General features: G+C 38.9%; 2 protein-coding genes across 3 annotated transcripts; one reads left to right on the top strand and one right to left on the bottom strand.

Moving 5' to 3' along the window:
- The first annotated feature begins 1,086 nt into the window (after nt 1-1,086).
- On the top strand, nt 1,087-11,110 carry LOC139947994 (angiotensin-converting enzyme 2-like). Of its 2 annotated transcripts, XM_071945939.1 has the most exons (14): nt 1,087-1,374; nt 3,470-3,625; nt 3,714-3,807; nt 4,049-4,192; nt 4,506-4,694; nt 5,123-5,220; nt 5,828-6,000; nt 6,377-6,609; nt 7,257-7,401; nt 7,542-7,640; nt 7,924-8,046; nt 8,276-8,445; nt 8,562-8,597; nt 9,273-11,110. In XM_071945939.1, the coding sequence occupies exons 1-13, from the start codon at nt 1,156-1,158 to the stop codon at nt 8,573-8,575; spliced, it is 1,857 nt and encodes a 618-aa protein (XP_071802040.1). In that variant the 5' UTR covers nt 1,087-1,155; the 3' UTR covers nt 8,576-8,597; nt 9,273-11,110. The 2 variants fall into 2 exon arrangements, with proteins under 2 accessions (XP_071802040.1, XP_071802039.1); XM_071945938.1 differs by lacking the exon at nt 8,562-8,597.
- LOC139947996 (dopamine beta-hydroxylase-like) lies at nt 10,743-19,329 on the bottom strand. The gene is made up of 13 exons (XM_071945942.1): nt 18,980-19,329; nt 17,050-17,223; nt 16,528-16,701; nt 15,485-15,568; nt 15,019-15,198; nt 14,296-14,398; nt 13,752-13,918; nt 13,126-13,269; nt 12,800-12,838; nt 12,322-12,381; nt 11,709-11,836; nt 11,302-11,464; nt 10,743-10,883 (listed from the first exon to the last, which is right to left on the bottom strand). The coding sequence occupies exons 1-13, from the start codon at nt 19,301-19,303 to the stop codon at nt 10,779-10,781; spliced, it is 1,845 nt and encodes a 614-aa protein (XP_071802043.1). The 5' UTR covers nt 19,304-19,329; the 3' UTR covers nt 10,743-10,778.
- Nucleotides 19,330-19,641: the final 312 nt, after the last annotated feature.

Raw genomic sequence — 19,641 nt, forward strand, 5'->3', positions numbered from 1 at the left:
CACCTCCCTGAAACCATTGCCTAACATTAGTTATGATCATGAGGAAAACTGAGCAGCCTTTATATTTGCAGAACTATTCATGTGACAGGGAGTTCAGCCACAGGCCTACTAAAACTACCCTATGACGATCCGCTGCTAGACACAGCATCATGAGCTCCCCTAATTACCACCTCATCTTCCTAGTTGGTGATGAGGCGTAGTATAGCGTAGCCAACATCTTGATGAAGCAGACGGGCGCCAGCATGAATTTTTCTAGACTTGCGATCCTTCCAGCAATTACACTGAGGGATACCTATCCACTGTATTTGGGGGGGGGGGGGGGCTGCGAAATTGAAGCCATCAGGCAAAACAGTCACCGTGGTCAAGTGGTTAGACTGCAGAGAACTTGCAATCACAAGAATGTGGGTTCGAATCCCCAGCTAACCGCTGATTTCACAATGACTAGAATGATATATTGTCGTCTAGCTACTGAATCACAATTTCTTGATTTGTGCACTTCATAATCATAGACGTTAAACCAATAATAGTATGAGAGAGATTGGCTGTTGTCAACTTGGGGTTTATATCCCCTTGTGGGAGTTTGCCGAGTTCCCTTGATGGGAAGATCATCTATTACAAACCAAAACCAACTGAAACCCAATACTTTTACCCTCCGCTGTGTCACAGTTTTGACCTCTCACACCAAGTCTGCTTTTCATTAAAGGCTTTGGGACCAGATGATCATTATTAAAAAATTACTGGTATGGAAAATTTAATTATGGCACCATTGAGATACGAAAGACGAATGTGTGTGCGCAAGGCTCTTATGACAGCAATAAACTTGTGTAAAGTTCAGTTGGTTGTTATGTAGCCTGTATTAGACTTGTGGCCATGTCGTTTAATGTTCGTGCAGCAGCAGTAGACCAGTACGGGACCAGAAGTCTTGCGAGCACGGTATGAGGCTGCAGGAGGAGCTGTTACGCTACACTGCGATAAACATTTAACGACTTGTTCACAAGTCTAGGTCCGTGTCAATTGAACGGAAAACCAGATACCCGCATGATCATGAGCACTATGCAAATAAACACATTGTCGGACAAAGTCACAACCTAACCCAACATCTGGCAGCTTCGATTTTAGGAGTCGGGGAAGGTTCCATACGCAGGAGCCAACAAGATGTTTTCCTACTATTACTGTACTTATATCCTCTTTATTTGTGTAGTCTCTTTACAAGTCAACCTATCACTTGGAGATGAAGCGCTTATAACGGACATTGATGAGGCGAGGGCGTTTTTATCCCGCTACGAAGAAAGTGCCAAAGTGGTATACTATGCCAGCTCTCTGGCTAGTTGGAAATTCAACACAAATATCACCGATTACAATCAGCAAAAAGATGTAAGTAAACACACGCATTGATTGTTACATTTTGACAGTGTATGACTAGACCTATAGTTTACTGCTTGTATAGACCCGGGGAATTCGGCCTATAGTCTATGTCAATCTAAAGCATATGTTGTATGTTGTACGAAAGTTTGGAACCTCCCTATCATCTTCTGACCCATTGGTGCCCGGTCCAACATCCTTTAAATGAGCAGTCAATATAGCATTTCTTGTTCATAATACGCACGGTACTTTAAAATTGGCCCTTTTTTGATACTTGAATATTTTCGACATTTATTTTGTTTGAGAGGGTCTACTGGCTTCAAGAGACATTTGCATGAAAATTTGATGTGACAATCAATTCTACAACTATCAGGGCGTGTGCACACATTTACATTGGTAAAAAAAAATAGTCGAAAACGGCAATTGTTAATTTAAGCAAATAATGCATACGTCCCGTACTTCCTTTTTTCTACTTTTTGATATGATACTTTGTTTTGGAGGGTTTATAGAGACTTTTGCATGCAAATTTGATGTTAAAATTATATCAAGTTCACTATAACCAGGGCGTATGTATACAAAACATTAGTGGGAAAAAGAGGCGAAATATACTCTTTTGATATGTTGTTTTGGAGGATGTGAAAAGATTTTTGCAAAAGAAAAATCGTTTCTGTTTCTGTTTGCAATTTTGTCTAGGTCAAACCATAGATTGACTAGACGTCTATGCCGGAATACACATAGGGAGCCTACCTGTTCTTTTTACAAATTTCTGATTGACTTAGTATGAATGAAAACAAATTCATAACTCAATAATATGTAAATTGTTGTATTCTAACTCCATTTGAAACGAGGATTGGCTTTAAAGGCTCTGGACACCTTTGGTTAATGCCAAAGGCCAGTATTCACTTGGTGTATTCCAACTTGCAGACAATAACAAACCTGTGAAAGTTTGGGTTCAATCGGTCATCGGAATTGCAAGAGAATTTTGAAAGAATGACACCCTTGTTGCACAAATTTGTGTGCTTTCAAGTGCATAAGAAAAGGCTTGGAGTCTTTTGTTAGAAATTACCTCTTTCTCAAAAGCTACATTAAAGAGTAGGGAGATGTTATGCTATCAGGCTATCAGCAGCTCTCCATTGCTCGATACCAAGTAAGTTTTTACAGTTTTGTTGAGTAATTACCAACAGTGTTCACAGTGCATTAAATGCAATTTGGCTTATGTGTCCTTGCTCTATGCTGTGACGGAAAGGTTATTGGCATGGTATAGACTTGTGGACAAGTCGTGAAAGTCGAGTTGTGGAGGTGCTCTCACGAGATCACTGCTCTCGCGCGAACTGCTGGTTGCCCGACTTCTGCTCCTCACTCATTAACGGGAATAGAAGTCGGGCAACCAACAGTTCGCATGAGAGCAGTGATCTCGCGAGGGCACGCCACAACTTGACTATTTCCACCGAGTGGGACCATTAACGACTTGTCCACAAGTCTAGGCAAGAACCAGTCCAAAAGGTGGCTCCTGTTACCCTGGACCTTCCCCTCCCAATTTATGATCGAAATAATTCATTCCTCTCGATGATAATCATGAAGTATCATTCTGATACATGGGTCATTATGTCAAACTTGATCAAACAAAACCAAAATAAGCGATCTCTTATGTAAATAGCGCCTACAAAGTTTGCTGTTTGCACAATCCCGACTACCTTTTTAGTTGAAATTAAAGGGAAGTCACGTGAAAGATAATGCAGTATATGACGCACCAAAAGGTCGCAACCGCATTAAATCAACCAATTCACGACTATTATCTTATCTATCGTGTTTTATGGTCGAAACTAAAGGGTTTCATGATAATAAAGTTCGGGTACTTGCATATCAGTTATCGACACTTAAAGTAGAATTTTAAATTGAACTGTAATAATTTATTGCCACTTCATTCCAACGCCTCCTCCCGATCCCCATACTGCCCACAAATTGTATTATGAATAATATTTTGATTTATATTATACCCCTCCCTTTTCCTGAGTGTACCCCTGAGATTCAATTTCAGCCATAAGTAAATAATGACATTAATTTTGTGTCGAGGCTTGAACAAAACAATCGTTTATATTCTTCCCAGCTTGAAGCCAGTCTCGTTTCAGCCGCTTTCGGAAAAGAAGCTTACGACAATGCCACCAGATTCGACGAGACTGGTTTTCCAGAAGACATCAAGAGACAGTTCCAGAAACTCAAAGACATTGGATCTGATGCACTGGAGCCTAGCAAAGTTGAAGAGGTAAATATTAATTTCTTGCCCACTTATTTACACCTTTTGAAACCTAATTGCAGAATGTTCACTTTCCTTACTTTTGTTTCGTATTTAGTACAACCAGGTCATTAGCAAAATGACCGACAACTATGGCAAAGGTACGGTGTGTAGACCGAATGATGCAAGCGACTGTCTTCAAATTGAGCCGGGTAAGCCTGTACTAGTGCAGCTCACTTTTTCCATTTTTCTTGAAACTCGAAACACACTTTTGTGATGACGGTTCTAATGATTTCAATTTTGGACTTTGTGTCGCAAGATTTGGTAAAGTCGAATTTATAAAATTGTTAAAGTAATACGTATGTCCTGTAGCTATTGCTTACCGGGCCGTTGTTTATACCCATGTTCACTGTAATTAAGTTGTGTTTGTCCCGTTCTGCAATGGTTTTCCAGGTTTGGGTAAAGTCATGGCTACCTCTGAAGACTGGGATGAGCTATTGTGGGCCTGGCAAGGATTCCGAGATGAAGTCGGGATACCAAACAAACCACTCTACAAAGAGTATGTGGCACTTGCCAATGAAGCTGCTCGTCTTAATGGTATGTGCTTTAAAATTTCTCATCATTTTTATTATTATAATTGAATGCTTTGCTCGAAATAATGGGAATAACCTTTAAGATCATTAGCAATCTCCGTTCAAACGATGGTCGGCCAACCATGGCTTTAATAAAATGATTAAATAATATTGAATTTTTCTTTAAAATTAGCATCTAGCGATACTTTGGAGTATTTTGTACCATGTGCTTTCAACCAGTAAAGGACTGTCCTATGCCTACTTCATGCCTTACCAAACATAGGCCTATATCATAGTCTGCTTGACTGAATACGTTTCAATTCTCGTCTTTTCTCCAGGATATTCTGACATGGGCGAGTACTGGAGATCCGATTACGAGAGTGAAACCATCATTGCGCAGGCGTATGAGCTGTATGATCAGATCCTACCATTATACAAGCAGCTTCATGCCTACGTCAGACGCATCATGAATACCAAACACAGCGATCATGTGGATCTAACTGGACGTATCCCATCCAACCTACTCGGTGGGTTGATTTATTACCACAAGTTTGCCTTCAGAATGATGCAAAATCGGCATATTATAAATAAAAGTCATTAAAAAATATAGGCCAATGGCGATATTTGTTAGAAATTAACACTTTGTGGCAAACCCCACTGATTATTATAGTATTATGACGCACAAAGAAAACGACCGTCGTCATCACAAAAACCTTGGTTCATAATATTAATTGGGGTAAAAGAAAAACTGTGTGTTATATCATGGAGGTAGGAAAAGTGTATGTGTATGGAGGTAGGAAAAGTGTTTGTGCGCATTTTGGGCGACGTGATAATACATCACAGATATGGTTTTTTTTTAAAGAAATTCCAAAGTCTGAAACTTTACCGTTTTCTTGTAGGCCATTTATATTGCTAAGCTGTATTTCATGACTAAACTGCTGCACTTTCTTTACAGGAGACATGTGGGGTCGCTTCTGGGGCAACATCTACAAACAAGTTGTTCCTTATCCAGACGCCCCAAATATTGACGTAACCGATGCTATGATTGCAAAGGTAAATAAAAGTAGTCAAGTGCCTTGAACTCAAGTTGGTTATGTTCCAAACTATTAATAATAACTGGTTTAACATTATTTGAGAACCGATCGCAAACCTATTGCAATATTTTCGGAAACTACTTTACATTTTACCCTGCACTCCCAGGTCAATGGACCCAACTAGGGTCACGATGTGCCTTGTGCATTTTTTGGTCAGGCTGCCCTGGAAACTGGTTTTAAAGGTAGAATTAAACTCGTAGTTAACGTCTTTTGAGCCATTTCTGGGTCATTTTGACAGATTCTGCGTTATACTGACCCAGAAAGGGTCGAGCCCACGGGTCCTGGAATTTTGGTCATTGTGCCGGGCGGTGTCCCGAAATTCTGTCCACCTGAGATTTATGCCCCTCGGCGAAAATGTACGTTGCCTGATGGAGGAGAATTCAAGAGAGGGCGCATTCAAAAGGGGTTTGTACACAGCCTCGACAGGGGTCCAAATCTCCGGGGGGGGGGGGGTGGGGGTCCTGCCATACTAGTGTTATAGTGTGGTCAACAGCATGAATTGATTCGATGGTTGAGGCAATAAACAGAATCGACATGAAATCTAAAATCTGTGTTTTATACTGTAGGGGTTAACTCCCTTGGAGATGTTCGAAATGGGTGACGATTTCTTCGCTTCCTGTGGCCTGATACGAGTCAATGATGCCTTCTGGAATAATTCAATGATTGTTAAACCTACTGATGGCAGGGAGGCTGTGTGTCACCCAACAGCATGGGATATGGGCAACGGTGAAGATTTTAGGCAAGTGAACAATGTATACTTGGTTCATGCTTGATTCTTTAGCTCATACCTCTCATAGAATCGAATAATGTGCCAAAAAAAAGATACCCCAGGGATTTTTGTAAACAAAGGAAATTTTTCAAAGAAGTTAAACAGCTGAGCAGGCCGAACAGAGTTGCCCATCATACAAACTACATGTTCCTGTTTGCCTGAATAATGTGATTAAATAATACCCCAAAATCGATATTCAAAGTTCTTTTAAACTATGTATCTTTTTTGTCAAGCGTTTTTTGTTTTTTTGTCAACAGAAAGTTTCACAAATTTCTTTTATAATAACTTCAAAAATAATTAGGCCTAGCCAGGTTTAATAAGTGATTGTTTTACGCCTTCATTGTAGAATTAAGATGTGTACCGAGGTCAACATGGAGTATTTTCAAACCATCCATCATGAGCTTGGCCACATTCAATATTACATGCAATATAAAGATATCCCATTGCTCTTCCACGGTGGTGCCAATGGGGCCTTCCACGAGGCCGTGGGCGAAGTGATGACACTGTCTATTTCTACGCCTGCGCACTTGTCCCATCCTGACGTCGCACTTCTTCCCCCAGGGACTGGTGCAGATAAAGGTAAATAATGACATTATTATAACTTCGAAGCCGGAAACAAATCTCTTTGTTGGGCAGAAAAAAAATGTGATCGCCAACTGGGCATAATTATTATGTTATTTTATGTACATGATTCTGAAGTAAGCAAGTTTGCAATATACGATGTGACCTGTGACATCGCATGTTTACAAGAGAGCCACAGAGCCTGGACTTCCTGCAGGCATGATTTGTACACACCTCAAACATAAAATCTTGTATTAATATGGAGATTGCACTGTCTAATTCCTATCAATTTTTGATATGATGAAAGGGGCTCATCTCAAAAATTGTCAAGCTTTTACTTTCAGGATTTTATGTGGAAATATGACACAGTATGTCAACTTTCCCATTACCCATAGGGCCATTGTAGTATACTGCCTGCCAGAATACTCAAAGAATGCTACAAGTTCACACTTATTGTAAACAAGGTTCACATGGTCTATACTCTCAGCAAACCTTTTGTGCCCATTACCTGCTCATGGAAATTGAAATAAATACAATTTTGCATGAATACGAAAATAAGTCACTACAATTTACTAACGTCGATCACTCTATAAAGTACCCAGATGGGGGATTTCTTTTAGATAAAAAACTGACACATTTATTTTCCTTAAAATTAATACATTCAGAGACTGATATCAACTTTCTACTGAAGACAGCGTTGAGTACAATTGGTACCCTGCCCTTTAGCATCGCTTTGGATCAATGGCGATGGGATGTGTTCGCTGGTAACATCACTGAGGATAAATGGATGGAAAGATGGTGGCAACTAAAGTAAGTTGAGTTTTCTGAAAACAACTTTATGCAACTGTCATCCATTTTCGTTTTGAGCAAAGTAGGTGGAAGGTTGCAATAGCTTATTCAAAACTTTTTTATTTACTGGTGTATTGACTTTCTTGTCATACTTTCTCCAGGCATGATCTTGTTGGTGTAAAGGCTCCAGTGACACGGACTGAGAATGACTTTGATGCCGGTGCAATGTATCACATCGTCGTCGCTTACCCGTTCCTTGGGTAAGTATAAGCTGCGTCAATAGCCCTTTTTGAAATCACGGCTTCGGCTTGGGTTCCGGCTTTAGGCTCCGTTCTCTCGTGTGAAGCCATGCGCGTACGCAAAGCACGTACAACTGTCAAAACAACCGCACGGGGCCAAGCTAGCCTAAGCCGAATCTGGAGCCGAAGCCGTTGATTCGTAAACTTTACACCCTTTACGGTAGGGTGTGTGATTTATAGTTTGGTAGTTCTGTAGGCCCCTGTGGCGTGAGCAGCTTATATTTACATACATTTTATTCTACAGGTATTTCATCCGTACGGTCATCCAGTTCCAGTTCCAGAAAGCATTGTGTGACGCAGCGGGACATACGGGACCTCTACATCGATGTGACTTCTACAAGTCGCAGGAGGCAGGCCAGAAACTCGAGTAAGATTGATAAGTTTGTTTTTATCCTAAACAAGTTGCTATTACTGCAATCGCAGTAGGCCTACTGCTGTAGCCTCGGTATTGTCTCTTTCGGGTAATGACGTCATATCTCTTTGAAATCATTCTACCTTGTGATTACGTTTAAATTTAAAAAAAAAATCTTCTTAAATATATTGAAGTAATTTCTATTGCATTTTTGTTGTTTTTAACTAATTTTGTTATTTTTTAGAGCTATGCTTAAGTTGGGAACGAGCAAGCCCTGGCCAGATGCAATGGAAGCCATTACAGGTCAAAGGTTAATGACAGCAGACGCCATCAACGCCTACTTTGCGCCATTGAAGACATGGCTCGAAGAGACCAACGAGAAGAACGGAGAGAATATTGGATGGGAGACTCAGGGTAAGTTTAGGTCCCGGTCAACATTACATGGTTTGAAAAAATTAAGTTTTCATATAACGCACTTACTTTTGCATTTATCATTTTTGTGTTGTTGATCTTTTGTTTGCCTTTTTTAGAACAAGTAATGTAAACGCTGACAAGAGTGTTAGTGGGTAATGTGAACTGTTTTTGTGGGTTCTGTGAAGGTTTGCATGATTTGAAACACAATAAAATACGTTTGTAATATTCCTATCACAGTATCAACTTTGTTTTATGGAATCCTTTGGCACGGTTTCAGTGGAACCTGTCGATCGTTGGACCTCTGTGCCTGGCGGTGCTTAATAAGTAAAGCACGAATATAAGCATGGAACCTGTTTGTGTATTTGCCATTATATTTTCTCAATCCATTTCCTTTTAACAAAAAATGTTGGCACTTTATTTTTACGTGTATGTTGCACATGGCATGGCTAACTAACTATCCACTGCTATTTTTCACTCTGGTTATAGCAGCTTCACACTCGTCCACGTACATGCAACTGTTTTTCAAATTTTCCAACTGAATCGATCAATAGCGCTTATGCATAAGCGTATCCTTTAAACAAAATATACCGCAAATCATCACAGGAAACCGAGTACAGTTAGAATAAACTCAGCTGCCCAAATGGATGCCATGTTTGAAAGCTGTGTACGACCGTGGTTCTCCGTTTCTAGCTTGGACTCGGATTTCACCCAGAATCCTTTGCACGCCGATCATGCGCAATGGGAAATGTGGGTCATTTCTCTCTTAAGTACATGCACGGTTCCCTTTTTAACTGTCTATAACAAGATGTTGTTTTTGCTATACACAGAACCTGACGCTGGGGATGGTGCTTATTTACTACCTGGTGTATCCATGCTGTTGCTGGTCTTATGTCTGATAGCTACACGGTTACAAATGTAAAGCAAATGTGGGGCCAATAGTTTGATAAGGGTTCTACACTTTATCACTTCTACTGAGGGTTGATCCGGGTCCCGTGGGCCTGACACACTTCTGGATCACGTGATCCAAAAATGGGTCAAAATTGACCCAGAATGGGTCAGGTCCCATACGACCCGGGATCCGGGTCAATTCTTAACAGGGAATTCTAGAGTATATCTTACCAGAGACAGTTGCGGGAACAAAATTGAGCCAGTGATGCAATCTTGTAACTTCATTTATTTTAATCATTTTAGTCATTGTTGCTCCTCATTTTATCTACATGCCAATTAAATCTTAAGATGACTGTGTTTGAACTGCAATAATGTACACGAATTGGTTTTGACTTTGTTTGGAAGCATACCTCATTTATTTCCACAAATGATGCTAGTTCAGTGTATCAGTGTGCATCTACCGTTAGTTTTAGCTTCATGGCAAACACAGCTCCCCTACCATTATTAGTTGATTATAATATCTGTTACATGATACTGGAGCCCGTAGAGGGCGTGCACAACAGCTCACCCGTGTTTTATTTCTATGGTTTAAAACTAACTTTGAATAACACAGGACTCCTATCAGACTAAGGCCACAATACAAAATAAGTCCAACTGTTAGTAGATGATCACAACATAATAATTAATGAAAATTAGGAAGTTTTAGTTTCATATTTGTCACAATAGTAGTGTCACAACCCTAAAACGACTCATGGTCACATTGCTGCATGCTGAGCATAGTATGCTTTTATCTGTTCAGATTACACTAATCAATATTGCAAACTATTAACTATTAGACGGTCCGATTTAATGATTGATGTATTCCTGTAACACATTAAATCTTGGCTGTTACTTAATATGTAGTTTTGCCTATAGTGTAACACTATAGAGCCACCTAGTCGCCTATATCAGCTCCGTTGCGCATTGAATTTTAATAAAAATGGAATAGAATTATTTACCATTATAATGTAGTCATGGAGCGCTAGTCAACACCGGCTACACGGATAAAAACAAAACCCTTCGGGGAAAGAAACGTACAACCAACGCGGCAAAATTAAAACAGTGTGTTTTACTGAACCCTAACGGTGCAACCAAAACGGTGCAAATGTAAAGTATAACTTTGATATTTGGAACTTCCTACACAATCTGAGAAACGATTCGGCAAGAAGCGTTTCTCATATTATTTTGTTTTTAATCCCTTACTCTAAAACCACAATTCCTTTGAAGAGAAACTTTTCTCAAAATGTTGTACATTATCATCAGCTGCGGTGCTTCTTATATAAATGGAACCTATTATGGCGATTCATTTATGTAGCAATTACCAAAGGTACAGTCCCTTTAAGCTTGATCTGTAAGTTTCCCGTTTCGGATGAATACTGAATGCTGTATTAATTCTCCACATGAGTTCATCTGAATCTGAGGAATGGATACAGTTTAGGTCTCGTACATCGTCGTCTTCTTTTCGCCATGGGGAACTTGATTAGAGGAGGCAGGCGATCCTTCCAGTCACCCTGGTTTTAAGAAAGAAAACGAAGTTAGAAAGATATATCATAATTTTTTATGTAAATACATGGTTTCTGTCATCACACTACAAAAAGGTTTACATGCTTATGTTTTCCTATTATCAATATACACACATATTTTTTTACTACACAGTAGAAAACGGTTGCATATATTACGAGCTTTTGTAAGGGTTGAATACATTAAAAACAGCTGTTTTCATGACGTTGATAACTTATGCACGCATTTACCGTTTAATTTGTTTAGGCTATCTGTAGTGCTAGGATTACCCTAAGGAGGAATTGTGATCAAAATGTGAATTATTTGACACTCGACAAGAACACCAACTTTCGAGAAAAAAAATATCTGACTGAAACGCAGATCCTCCCAATCGATTTGCAGTAATATTATTGGTTAAACGTGACTCACATGGAATGGTTGCCCAGACGACCTGAGGCACTCCATGTCTATTGGCGCCTGATCTATGACGTATTGCCATAGCAATTTGACACTCGGTGTCCAAGTGATACTTTGAAATTGCCTGGCCACTGCTGCCGGAGAGAGGGCTTCAGAACGTTTGTTGTTTTTACCCCTGGTGAGTTCAATTTAAAAATCAAAGTAGATTTAAAGTATAACAATGAAAACCAATCGGTTATTATCAAGTTGTTTAATTATTGTTAGGTTTGTACACTTGCCTTTACATCAAGTTCTTGATTTACGTAAAGGTTTTAATGTTAATTTATTTAAAATTACGTTAAGGATGACTAGTGGGTGTGACACAATAATAGTGTCCAGAACCGTCCATGTTAAAGGAGTTCTCAATTGAATTTTCTTACCCATTTACGAATGTGAAGAACGCATCCAGTGCTGTATTGGAAACAGTACTTTTGCAAACCTCCAGACCACTGCTAGGATAGTAGTGCATGTAGTTAACACACATCTCGTCTTGTATCCCGAATCCACCCTGATGCAATACACAGAATATCAATGAGAGTTTAGTTTAGTCTGGCTACAGACTCACTGTGATCATGACGACAGTGCACCTTTAAGCAGATGGGTTATGTTTGTTTTTCTTTCTTAGAGAGCCTTAAATAATCTCGTTTGTAAATCATGCTGTACTAAATTTACAAAGGTTTGGTAATGATGCTGATTATCATGAAAATGTAATAAGCTCTTACAAACACATCACTTAATTGTTTTAAGTGAAAATTCATTGCTGACAAAAAGTCTGAATCATAGGATCCACATTAATTGTTATGAGATGTGTTAAAATAGTGGCATTTTCACCTTTTGGTAACCCTTTACACTAAATATCCTCAGTATTGCAGAAGATCAAGAGCAAGATTTATGTATAATTTGGACAAAAAGTTTGAATTCAGACAAAAGTATAAAAATACTAAAAATCTCTTCCCTGTTAATATTATTATAATATTAAGGCGTTATCCTTACCAGTGTTGTGTTTCTTCGTGATGATGTATCATACCTGCATGTTGTAATCAGAGCATCTCCCTACGGTAAAAACCAGAAACAATACAAAGATTACAAACCCACCCAAATCTCATTCATAGTACATCTAAATTTAGATCGATAAAACGGCATGTTCTAAGTTGACATTTGTCCTACGGTCATCGATTTCACACTTGCTGGTGGATGTTGATGTAAATCGGTTGCTATGGTTACACACGCACTTACAAACCCATCCCTAGAGAAGTTACAGCTTATACGGAGTGCGTTTGCGATTCAGGTTGAGAAAGTGAATATAGATTGAATAAGAGTTACCTCATTACAAGATGTGAATATAAAAAAGAAATATAACGATTTCTTGAACCAGTCCAATTCTCCTAAGGTCATTCTATACATAAATTTCTCTCGATTCCCCCTCAGTTTGTTTCTTATAAATACTAAAGTATAGTCAAAGGCAGCTTACCGGGTAAACAGTGACATCTTCTTTGAGTAAACGAATTTCCTGAACAAAGAGGAAAATCACATCTCATAAACTTATTAAGAAAATTTAACTAATGCAAATTTATTTGATTTTTAAAGGGAAATTTTGCGATTGGAATTGTTTGGGGAAAATAGTTTATTCCATCCTCTAGTAAGTTCTAGGTTTGTTTGAATGTCTGTGTTAATTGAATTTAATAATTATTTTTAAGGGGAAACATTGGTTTTGGATTGGAGGTTTGGGGGAAAGCAGTTAATTTGTCATCCTTTGGTAAGTTCTATAATGGTTTATTTGAGTATGATATATTTTACCTGAAACATTGAGTCGTAATGGTTATCTCTATTGAGTTCGGGTATCTCTACTCCATTTCGGACATGTTTGGTCCAGACCCCGGTGCCGCTAAGATGAGTGTGAAGCTGGGACGCAAACACATGGATACCTTCTCTGGGAATTCCCTAAAGAAAGATTTGCAAACACATTTAAAAGTTGCCATCCTGTAAGAAGGGGATTTCAAGTTTCTTTGGACTATTCTGATGCAAAAGGAGCCAAGACGGAAGGGCATTCATGCAGCAAGTGACTTCAGTGGCATGTTTAACTGTTTGACCAACTTGTCCACCACATAATGTCTTGCGTATTGTTGTAACAAAATTAACTACTCTAGAATTATGAAGTTTAGTCGTCAATACTTATAACTTTACAGTGGATTAGTCTTCTTTATTCAGTGATGGCTTCTTGATTTCTTAGGTTGATTTGGCGAGTACATCCAGGATGTTATAAAAGTATGACGCAAATTACGTGTGGTTAAGGGTTTATTCGAAACCACGTCTTTGCTTTGGAGTCCTGCTTTTTAGTGCGAGGTTTCATACAGGCAGACGGGGTCTAGGCCTGAGCCTGTAAGCCTAAGCCATGGTTTCGAACATGCATGCAATTCACCAACCTGGTGAGTGCAGTCTGGGGCACAGTATCCAGTGAGATAGAAACTAGTAGATGTAGGAGGTACGGAGAGGTTTGGTGAGTAGGTGGCTCCAACTTCTAGGATACCGGCATCGTGAGGTCTTAGAAATGGCGTGTAGTGAAACCGGATTCCAGAGCTGTCCAAAACCCCTAAATGAGCAAAAATGAGTAGAATTTCGTCATTTCATCAATAAACATTTTGAGTGAATCGTTGCTTTGTGTTGGCCAAAATATCATTTTACAACGGTTTTAGTGGTTTGTGCTTGTGTGTGATCAGTTTGATAATTTCCTTCCTCCATGGTTTGATTTACGAAGGGGGACAGTCCCGTAGGAAAGACCTTTTGATTGACAACATGGATAAGATTAAGAAATAAAAAAGGACGTATGTTTTTCGCATATCTAATTACTAAGATATATCTGAGCCCGTTAATTGACTTACGACCGTAGACCTTATCTTCAACATGCCTTCTACTTTACCACCCCCCGCCCCTCCTTTATAAATCACCCTTACCCCGACCCTTATCTACCTTCTCTGTGTCCGAGGTTATTGTAATGAACTTGGAGCATGACGTAGCTGGACTTCCCAGATCCACCAATCGGCACGCCGGCCTCTTTCGGGTACGAAAATGCCTGCCATATATAAGAGATAACTGCTATTATTGAATCGTCATCATAACCATTTCAAAAACTTTGTTACATCTTGGAAATTGACTTTATATTGTTTTAAATTGTTTATTTTTATGTAGGCCTTTATTAACTCAGGTTCGTTAATATGGAGTCCCGCAAAAAGAACTTTCATGTAGGTTTGTTTGTAAATTGACTCTGTGTTAGGCCGTATCCGAACTGTCGACATCTAGGACTGGTGTTAAGGGTGTTGCTAAGGACCATATTAAGCTAAGGACGTCATATACTGCAACCATGGAGGTAGAAATAGACTACCTCCATGCTGCAACGCACGTGACGCAAAAAGTATAGCCATTGCTAGCCGTAGCTTCATCAACCGACCATTCGGACACGGCACGACAATATGCTGGATGGACCTACCCCCCTAAAAACATCCACAAGTGGGTAATAAAATGGGCCGGAGAAAAACACAAGGGGTAAGTTTAGCATTGTTATCCAATTTGGGTCAAAAATTTAAACAATCACAATGAGTAAGTCCACATTTTGGTCTAATTTGGGCCCCCAATTTTTTTTTTTAACAAGCGTTGAGATGCAATCGAGTGGTGTTTGATTAATGTTTTTCTCACCGTTGCACCCATTGCCCATGCGCCAATGACTCTCTTACATGGCTCCAGCTCAGAAGGTTGATCTTCATCCTCGCACTCACCGTTGTAGTCTGGTACTTCGACCCCTTCTGGAACGACACAATGGAATACCTCCATGTGGTGGACGACATCTTCGTTGCCAGGGGTGATCACTGACTCGTACTAAATATAGACCACGATTTAATCACATGTAAACGATGAGGTCGTTATTTTGGGGCATTGAAAGGTGAAGATACAAGGCTTTATTAAAAATGAAGCCCCCCAGAACATGACTGCTGAAACGTCGGTAAGACAACCAACATGAACATCAATCATTGCTATAATTCTTGAGGCTCATGTTTGCAAGGTTGACCAAGTCTTCTTAAACGAATGTGCTTTATTTCTTGCAGATTGCTTGCATTTAAATCTTTGTTTAAATTTCAATTTAGCATCTATAACTAAGGCATACCTTAATGATGTGATGAATATCTTCAACATCCGGGAACTTTCTCACTCTGCACCAATACGTAGTTACTTGGTTAGGTATTTCAGTCTGAATGAAATTAGAAATAAATTTCATAACAATTAATTGGATTTAAACATTTTATTGTTTATTTTGTACATACAGTGCACTCCATTTACACTGACATCAAAGAGATTTTATGCAACTCAAAATTGTACTATTTCTTTTTGCCTTTTGAAATGATTGATCTAAAAAATATTGTGTTCATCAAACATCGTTGCCTGATAATTTCTTCTCAGCATTGATAAAATAATCATCGTATTCTATCTGGGAGTCTTAAGTTACATGTCTGCCAGCAGCATATTATTTCACTCTGTCGGTTCTCGTTCTCTGTTTTTCTATTACCTTAGTCTTGGTCTCAAGCAGTGTTTTTTCTAAAGTGGTAACATCTGACAGGTGATATCAATGCACGTGTACAGTGATGTCCACGAAGGCACGAAGCAAGGATAGATGTTTCTATGAAGGTTTCATTTCAGTGGAGGCTGATGCTCGAAAAACAATTTCAGAGGTACATCTTATCCGAAACAGAGCGTCTTCAAGGACAAGTGACTGCTCCAGACAATAGGGCAATAATGTTTCAAGATGTTTTATGCGGTATTGGACCATCGATTGGTACATTCTCAAGTGTTCGTTAAATCAACTGGTTTGATAGTTTATATTCTTTGTTCGTGATATCTATAAATTACTGTAGTTTTTCATTAAATTCTTGGGATGCACTTAGGATGTACAGTCGCATCACCTTCTAAGATCTCGGCAGTTTGAAATTGATTATTTTCTGTGGGACAAAAATATTTTAGGGAGAATGTAAAAGAAGAAAGCTCTCTCAAACGCTTGTGATCATCCGATAAAAAGAGATAATCTGTTTGCAAATTGTTATTGAAATGATTGGTATGTTACGGCTAAATTTCGGTAAATGGCAGCTTTTCATAAGATGTTATGTTAATTTTCTAGAACGGGTTAGCCCTTGTTATAATACAAGTTCTACTCACATTGTGCATGGTAATATCTGCAGATTTGACATCTGACGGTACAGGGGGTGCTCGTCTTTTACTCTTTAGAAGCTGGACCCGCCGACTAGCTAGATCAGCATATTCTGGATTGATAAGTCCCGATGAGATCGTGGAGTGGTTCCCCCGGAGATAGATTAAATCCACGGTCCCACCCTTGCAATGATACAAACCATAAAAAAGCATATAAAAGCTACTTTATATAAAACAAACTGTGATTTCCACGTTAATTACACAATTTTATGTGGACGCGTACCCCTCGTTCCCCGCATGTCAATTGAAGTGTGTTGACGCAAGAGTCGCAAAGTATAAGAACCATGTCATAAAAGAACACTTTGCTATTTCTTGGCTAAGAAAAAGAACTGTAATTGACGTTACAATTACAGAACTTTCTATGGGCATATATAAACATTGAAGTGTGATTTTGACGCAAAGGAAAGTTAGAAAGTTTACATTGATCATTTTTTTATATAATTATTAAACCGTTTTTAAATGCATAATTACATCAATTTGATAGTCATGGCGATCACACGTGTCAAACTGTCGTCTGAAGTCGATCTCAAGATGCGCGGGTGATTGGTCGTAGAGCCCACCTCCTGTCACTCTCGATCCCAGGAGAACATAGTCGTCGTTGCCGCCATCTTTAAACATCACACCTTCGCTGTTGGTATACGCTTCCTTCCAACAACAATTAATATAAAACAATGGATTTCAAACTGCCTTTCATTTCAAAAACACAGTGTTTTTGATCTCCAAACCTTAGTTGAAATAACGTGAAACAATGGAGGGGAAAAGACATTGTGGTGAATTGGCTGTTCTAGGATGAGACTCAATTAATTTTGTTTTCTTTTTGTGTTGTATTTTGATGTTTTTTGTTTCATTAGGCTATTTGCTTTTCTTTAAAAAAAAAAGAGGGCCTATAATCTGAAGCTTGGATTCATCTTGATTCATCTTGATTCATCAGATTTATAACATGATATTGTCCATAATTATATAAAAGCGCATGATTTCAACTCTTTGGTGTAGTTAATATCGTTACTTTCAAAAAGTAATTGCAAAATTCGCTAAAATAAATCATGACATTTTCCTTCTGAAATTATGCCGTTGACCCGAAGCAAGGTATGTGATATGTGAGATTCGGTAACGCCGAGAATCGATCGCTTCGTGCGAGTGTTGCTAGTTTATTTAGGCCGTCTGCCAAGTCTTCTGGCCGGGATCATATCGGCAAAGATACGGCCAAGATATTAATTTTCGCGTTAAGAGTTCATTTATACTTGGAAACAAAAAATATTATAAAGTATTGAAGTTTTAACCTGAAATACTTGTGATTAAGGTGTTCAACTTTGTGAAACGTTTATTTGAATATGCAGCACAGTCATTTTAACAAAACAACACAAACCGTGGAATTTGTTTCGTAAAAGTTAAAACAACATACCAAAATTCCACAAGGGAACTAATCGTTAACACTGTCACAAATATATTTCTTTCTTCTTCTTTTTTTTTTGGGGGGGGGGGTAATTCAGTCAAATATAAAACCATACATTTGTTTCTTTATCAAACTGTAAAATCGCAAATTCATTTTTGGAACATTTTTTTCTTTTGGTATTATGGGGTTTCAATAAATGATTATTTTGAGCTCAGATCGAGAAAAAAATTATGCATATATTATAGGGTAGCCTATAAACACCTAAATATTTAATGTATTAAGTTACACTAAAACTATTTCAACGGAAACGGTTAGTTGGTTTGGGCATACAGAATTAAAGGACTTCGAGAAGTTGACTATCGACAACTGAGCCTTCAGTAGCGTCAGTACAGATCGATTTAACACCCAGTCTGTTGGGGCCCGTTTGCTTCGGGCACGGGGGGGGGCATTAAGTCATGATGCCTGAGCCACAGTGAGGAAAAATGAAAAGGTACTGTCAGTTTTACGGGAGATCCAGAGGGTAGCAAAAGCCCCTCTGGGTTTCAGAAGGTCTAAATTAAGTCAGTATTTCTGTGACGGCAGGGCATGTGATGAAGTCAATCGTACTGCGCCTTGAACACCCAGCAGGGTGGATATGTGCGCATTACAAGTCTTATTATTATTATTATTATTATTATTATTATTATTATTATTATTATTATTATTATTATTATTATTATTATTATTATTATTATTATTATTATTACAGGTCGAATGACCATAGTCACACTATGGTCACGGTTAGGGCCTAGGGTTTATTTCAAAGGAACAGAGAAGCGATATTTGTAAATATTATTGTCATCTAGTTTCACTCTGGTTACGTCGTTGATAACTTCTCATTAGAACTTGATAATTCTTGGCAGTATGCCTCTGAAAAGCGTATGACGTGTGTATTTTAGGAGGGAAATTGCATCACAATTTCAGACAGTGTTTACAAAGTAGTCAGTTGGAAAGCAATTATAAACTTACCGTTACTTTCAAAATGCCACGTGGAAAGCAAAACACCACAAGATCTGCCTTAACCAGTGATCCATCAGGTGACATACCGAAAGCGAACCATTCTCTGTTGTTTCGCGGTCGACTCTCTCCGTTTATCAGCGGGACACTCAGCCTAAAGTCGACCGTCTCTTTCTCAAAATCGACGGCCCAAGATAAATCGGCCGCACGGTCGCTACCCTCCCCTTCCGGAACGAGTAAAACGTGGTACGGGAGGTTAGAGTGCTGGTAACCGTCTGTCATAGATAGTAAAAATCCATGTACAAAACAAAGACAAACCAAGTATGTGCTTATCATCTTTGAAATCAGTCTCGAAAATGCGGTTCAATGTGATTTTTTTTCTAAATAATGATGTTGCGACTGCCATGCACCGCCCTAAATACAAGAAATCAGTTTGCTCCGATGTGAATTCGTGAATGTAGCTTTAGCAGTTAACTTCATTCTTAATTTTCTTTTTTATCATCATGGTCACTCTAGTCACGTGTGCCGTCCGTAGTATGAAATCAGTGATCTTCGATCGTTTTCATTAGTTCAGAAAAAATACGTCATCACGAGGCGAAGACTATACGCCCATCTAATTGGGGACGGCAGGATAAAGGGGCTATGGTTACTTGCGAGATGCGTCAATGGGGAAT

The sequence above is a fragment of the Asterias amurensis genome, chromosome 15 (genome assembly GCF_032118995.1).
Source record: "Asterias amurensis chromosome 15, ASM3211899v1".
NCBI lineage: Eukaryota > Metazoa > Echinodermata > Asteroidea > Forcipulatida > Asteriidae > Asterias > Asterias amurensis.

Excerpts from the sequence above, each read along its gene's own strand:
- LOC139947994 (XM_071945938.1), top strand. The coding sequence starts at position 1,156 with ATGTTTTCCTACTATTACTGTACTTATATCCTCTTTATTTGTGTAGTC. Across the intron at positions 5,221-5,827 it reads CCGATGCTATGATTGCAAAG|GGGTTAACTCCCTTGGAGAT; the intron begins GTAAATAAAAGT and ends TTTATACTGTAG. Across the intron at positions 6,610-7,256 it reads AGGGACTGGTGCAGATAAAG|AGACTGATATCAACTTTCTA; the intron begins GTAAATAATGAC and ends TAATACATTCAG.
- LOC139947996 (XM_071945942.1), bottom strand. The coding sequence starts at position 19,303 with ATGATAAGCACATACTTGGTTTGTCTTTGTTTTGTACATGGATTTTTA. Across the intron at positions 16,702-17,049 it reads GCCATGACTATCAAATTGAT|GGTGGGACCGTGGATTTAAT; the intron begins GTAATTATGCAT and ends TATCATTGCAAG. Across the intron at positions 12,382-12,799 it reads AAGATGTCACTGTTTACCCG|GGAGATGCTCTGATTACAAC; the intron begins GTAAGCTGCCTT and ends TTTTTACCGTAG.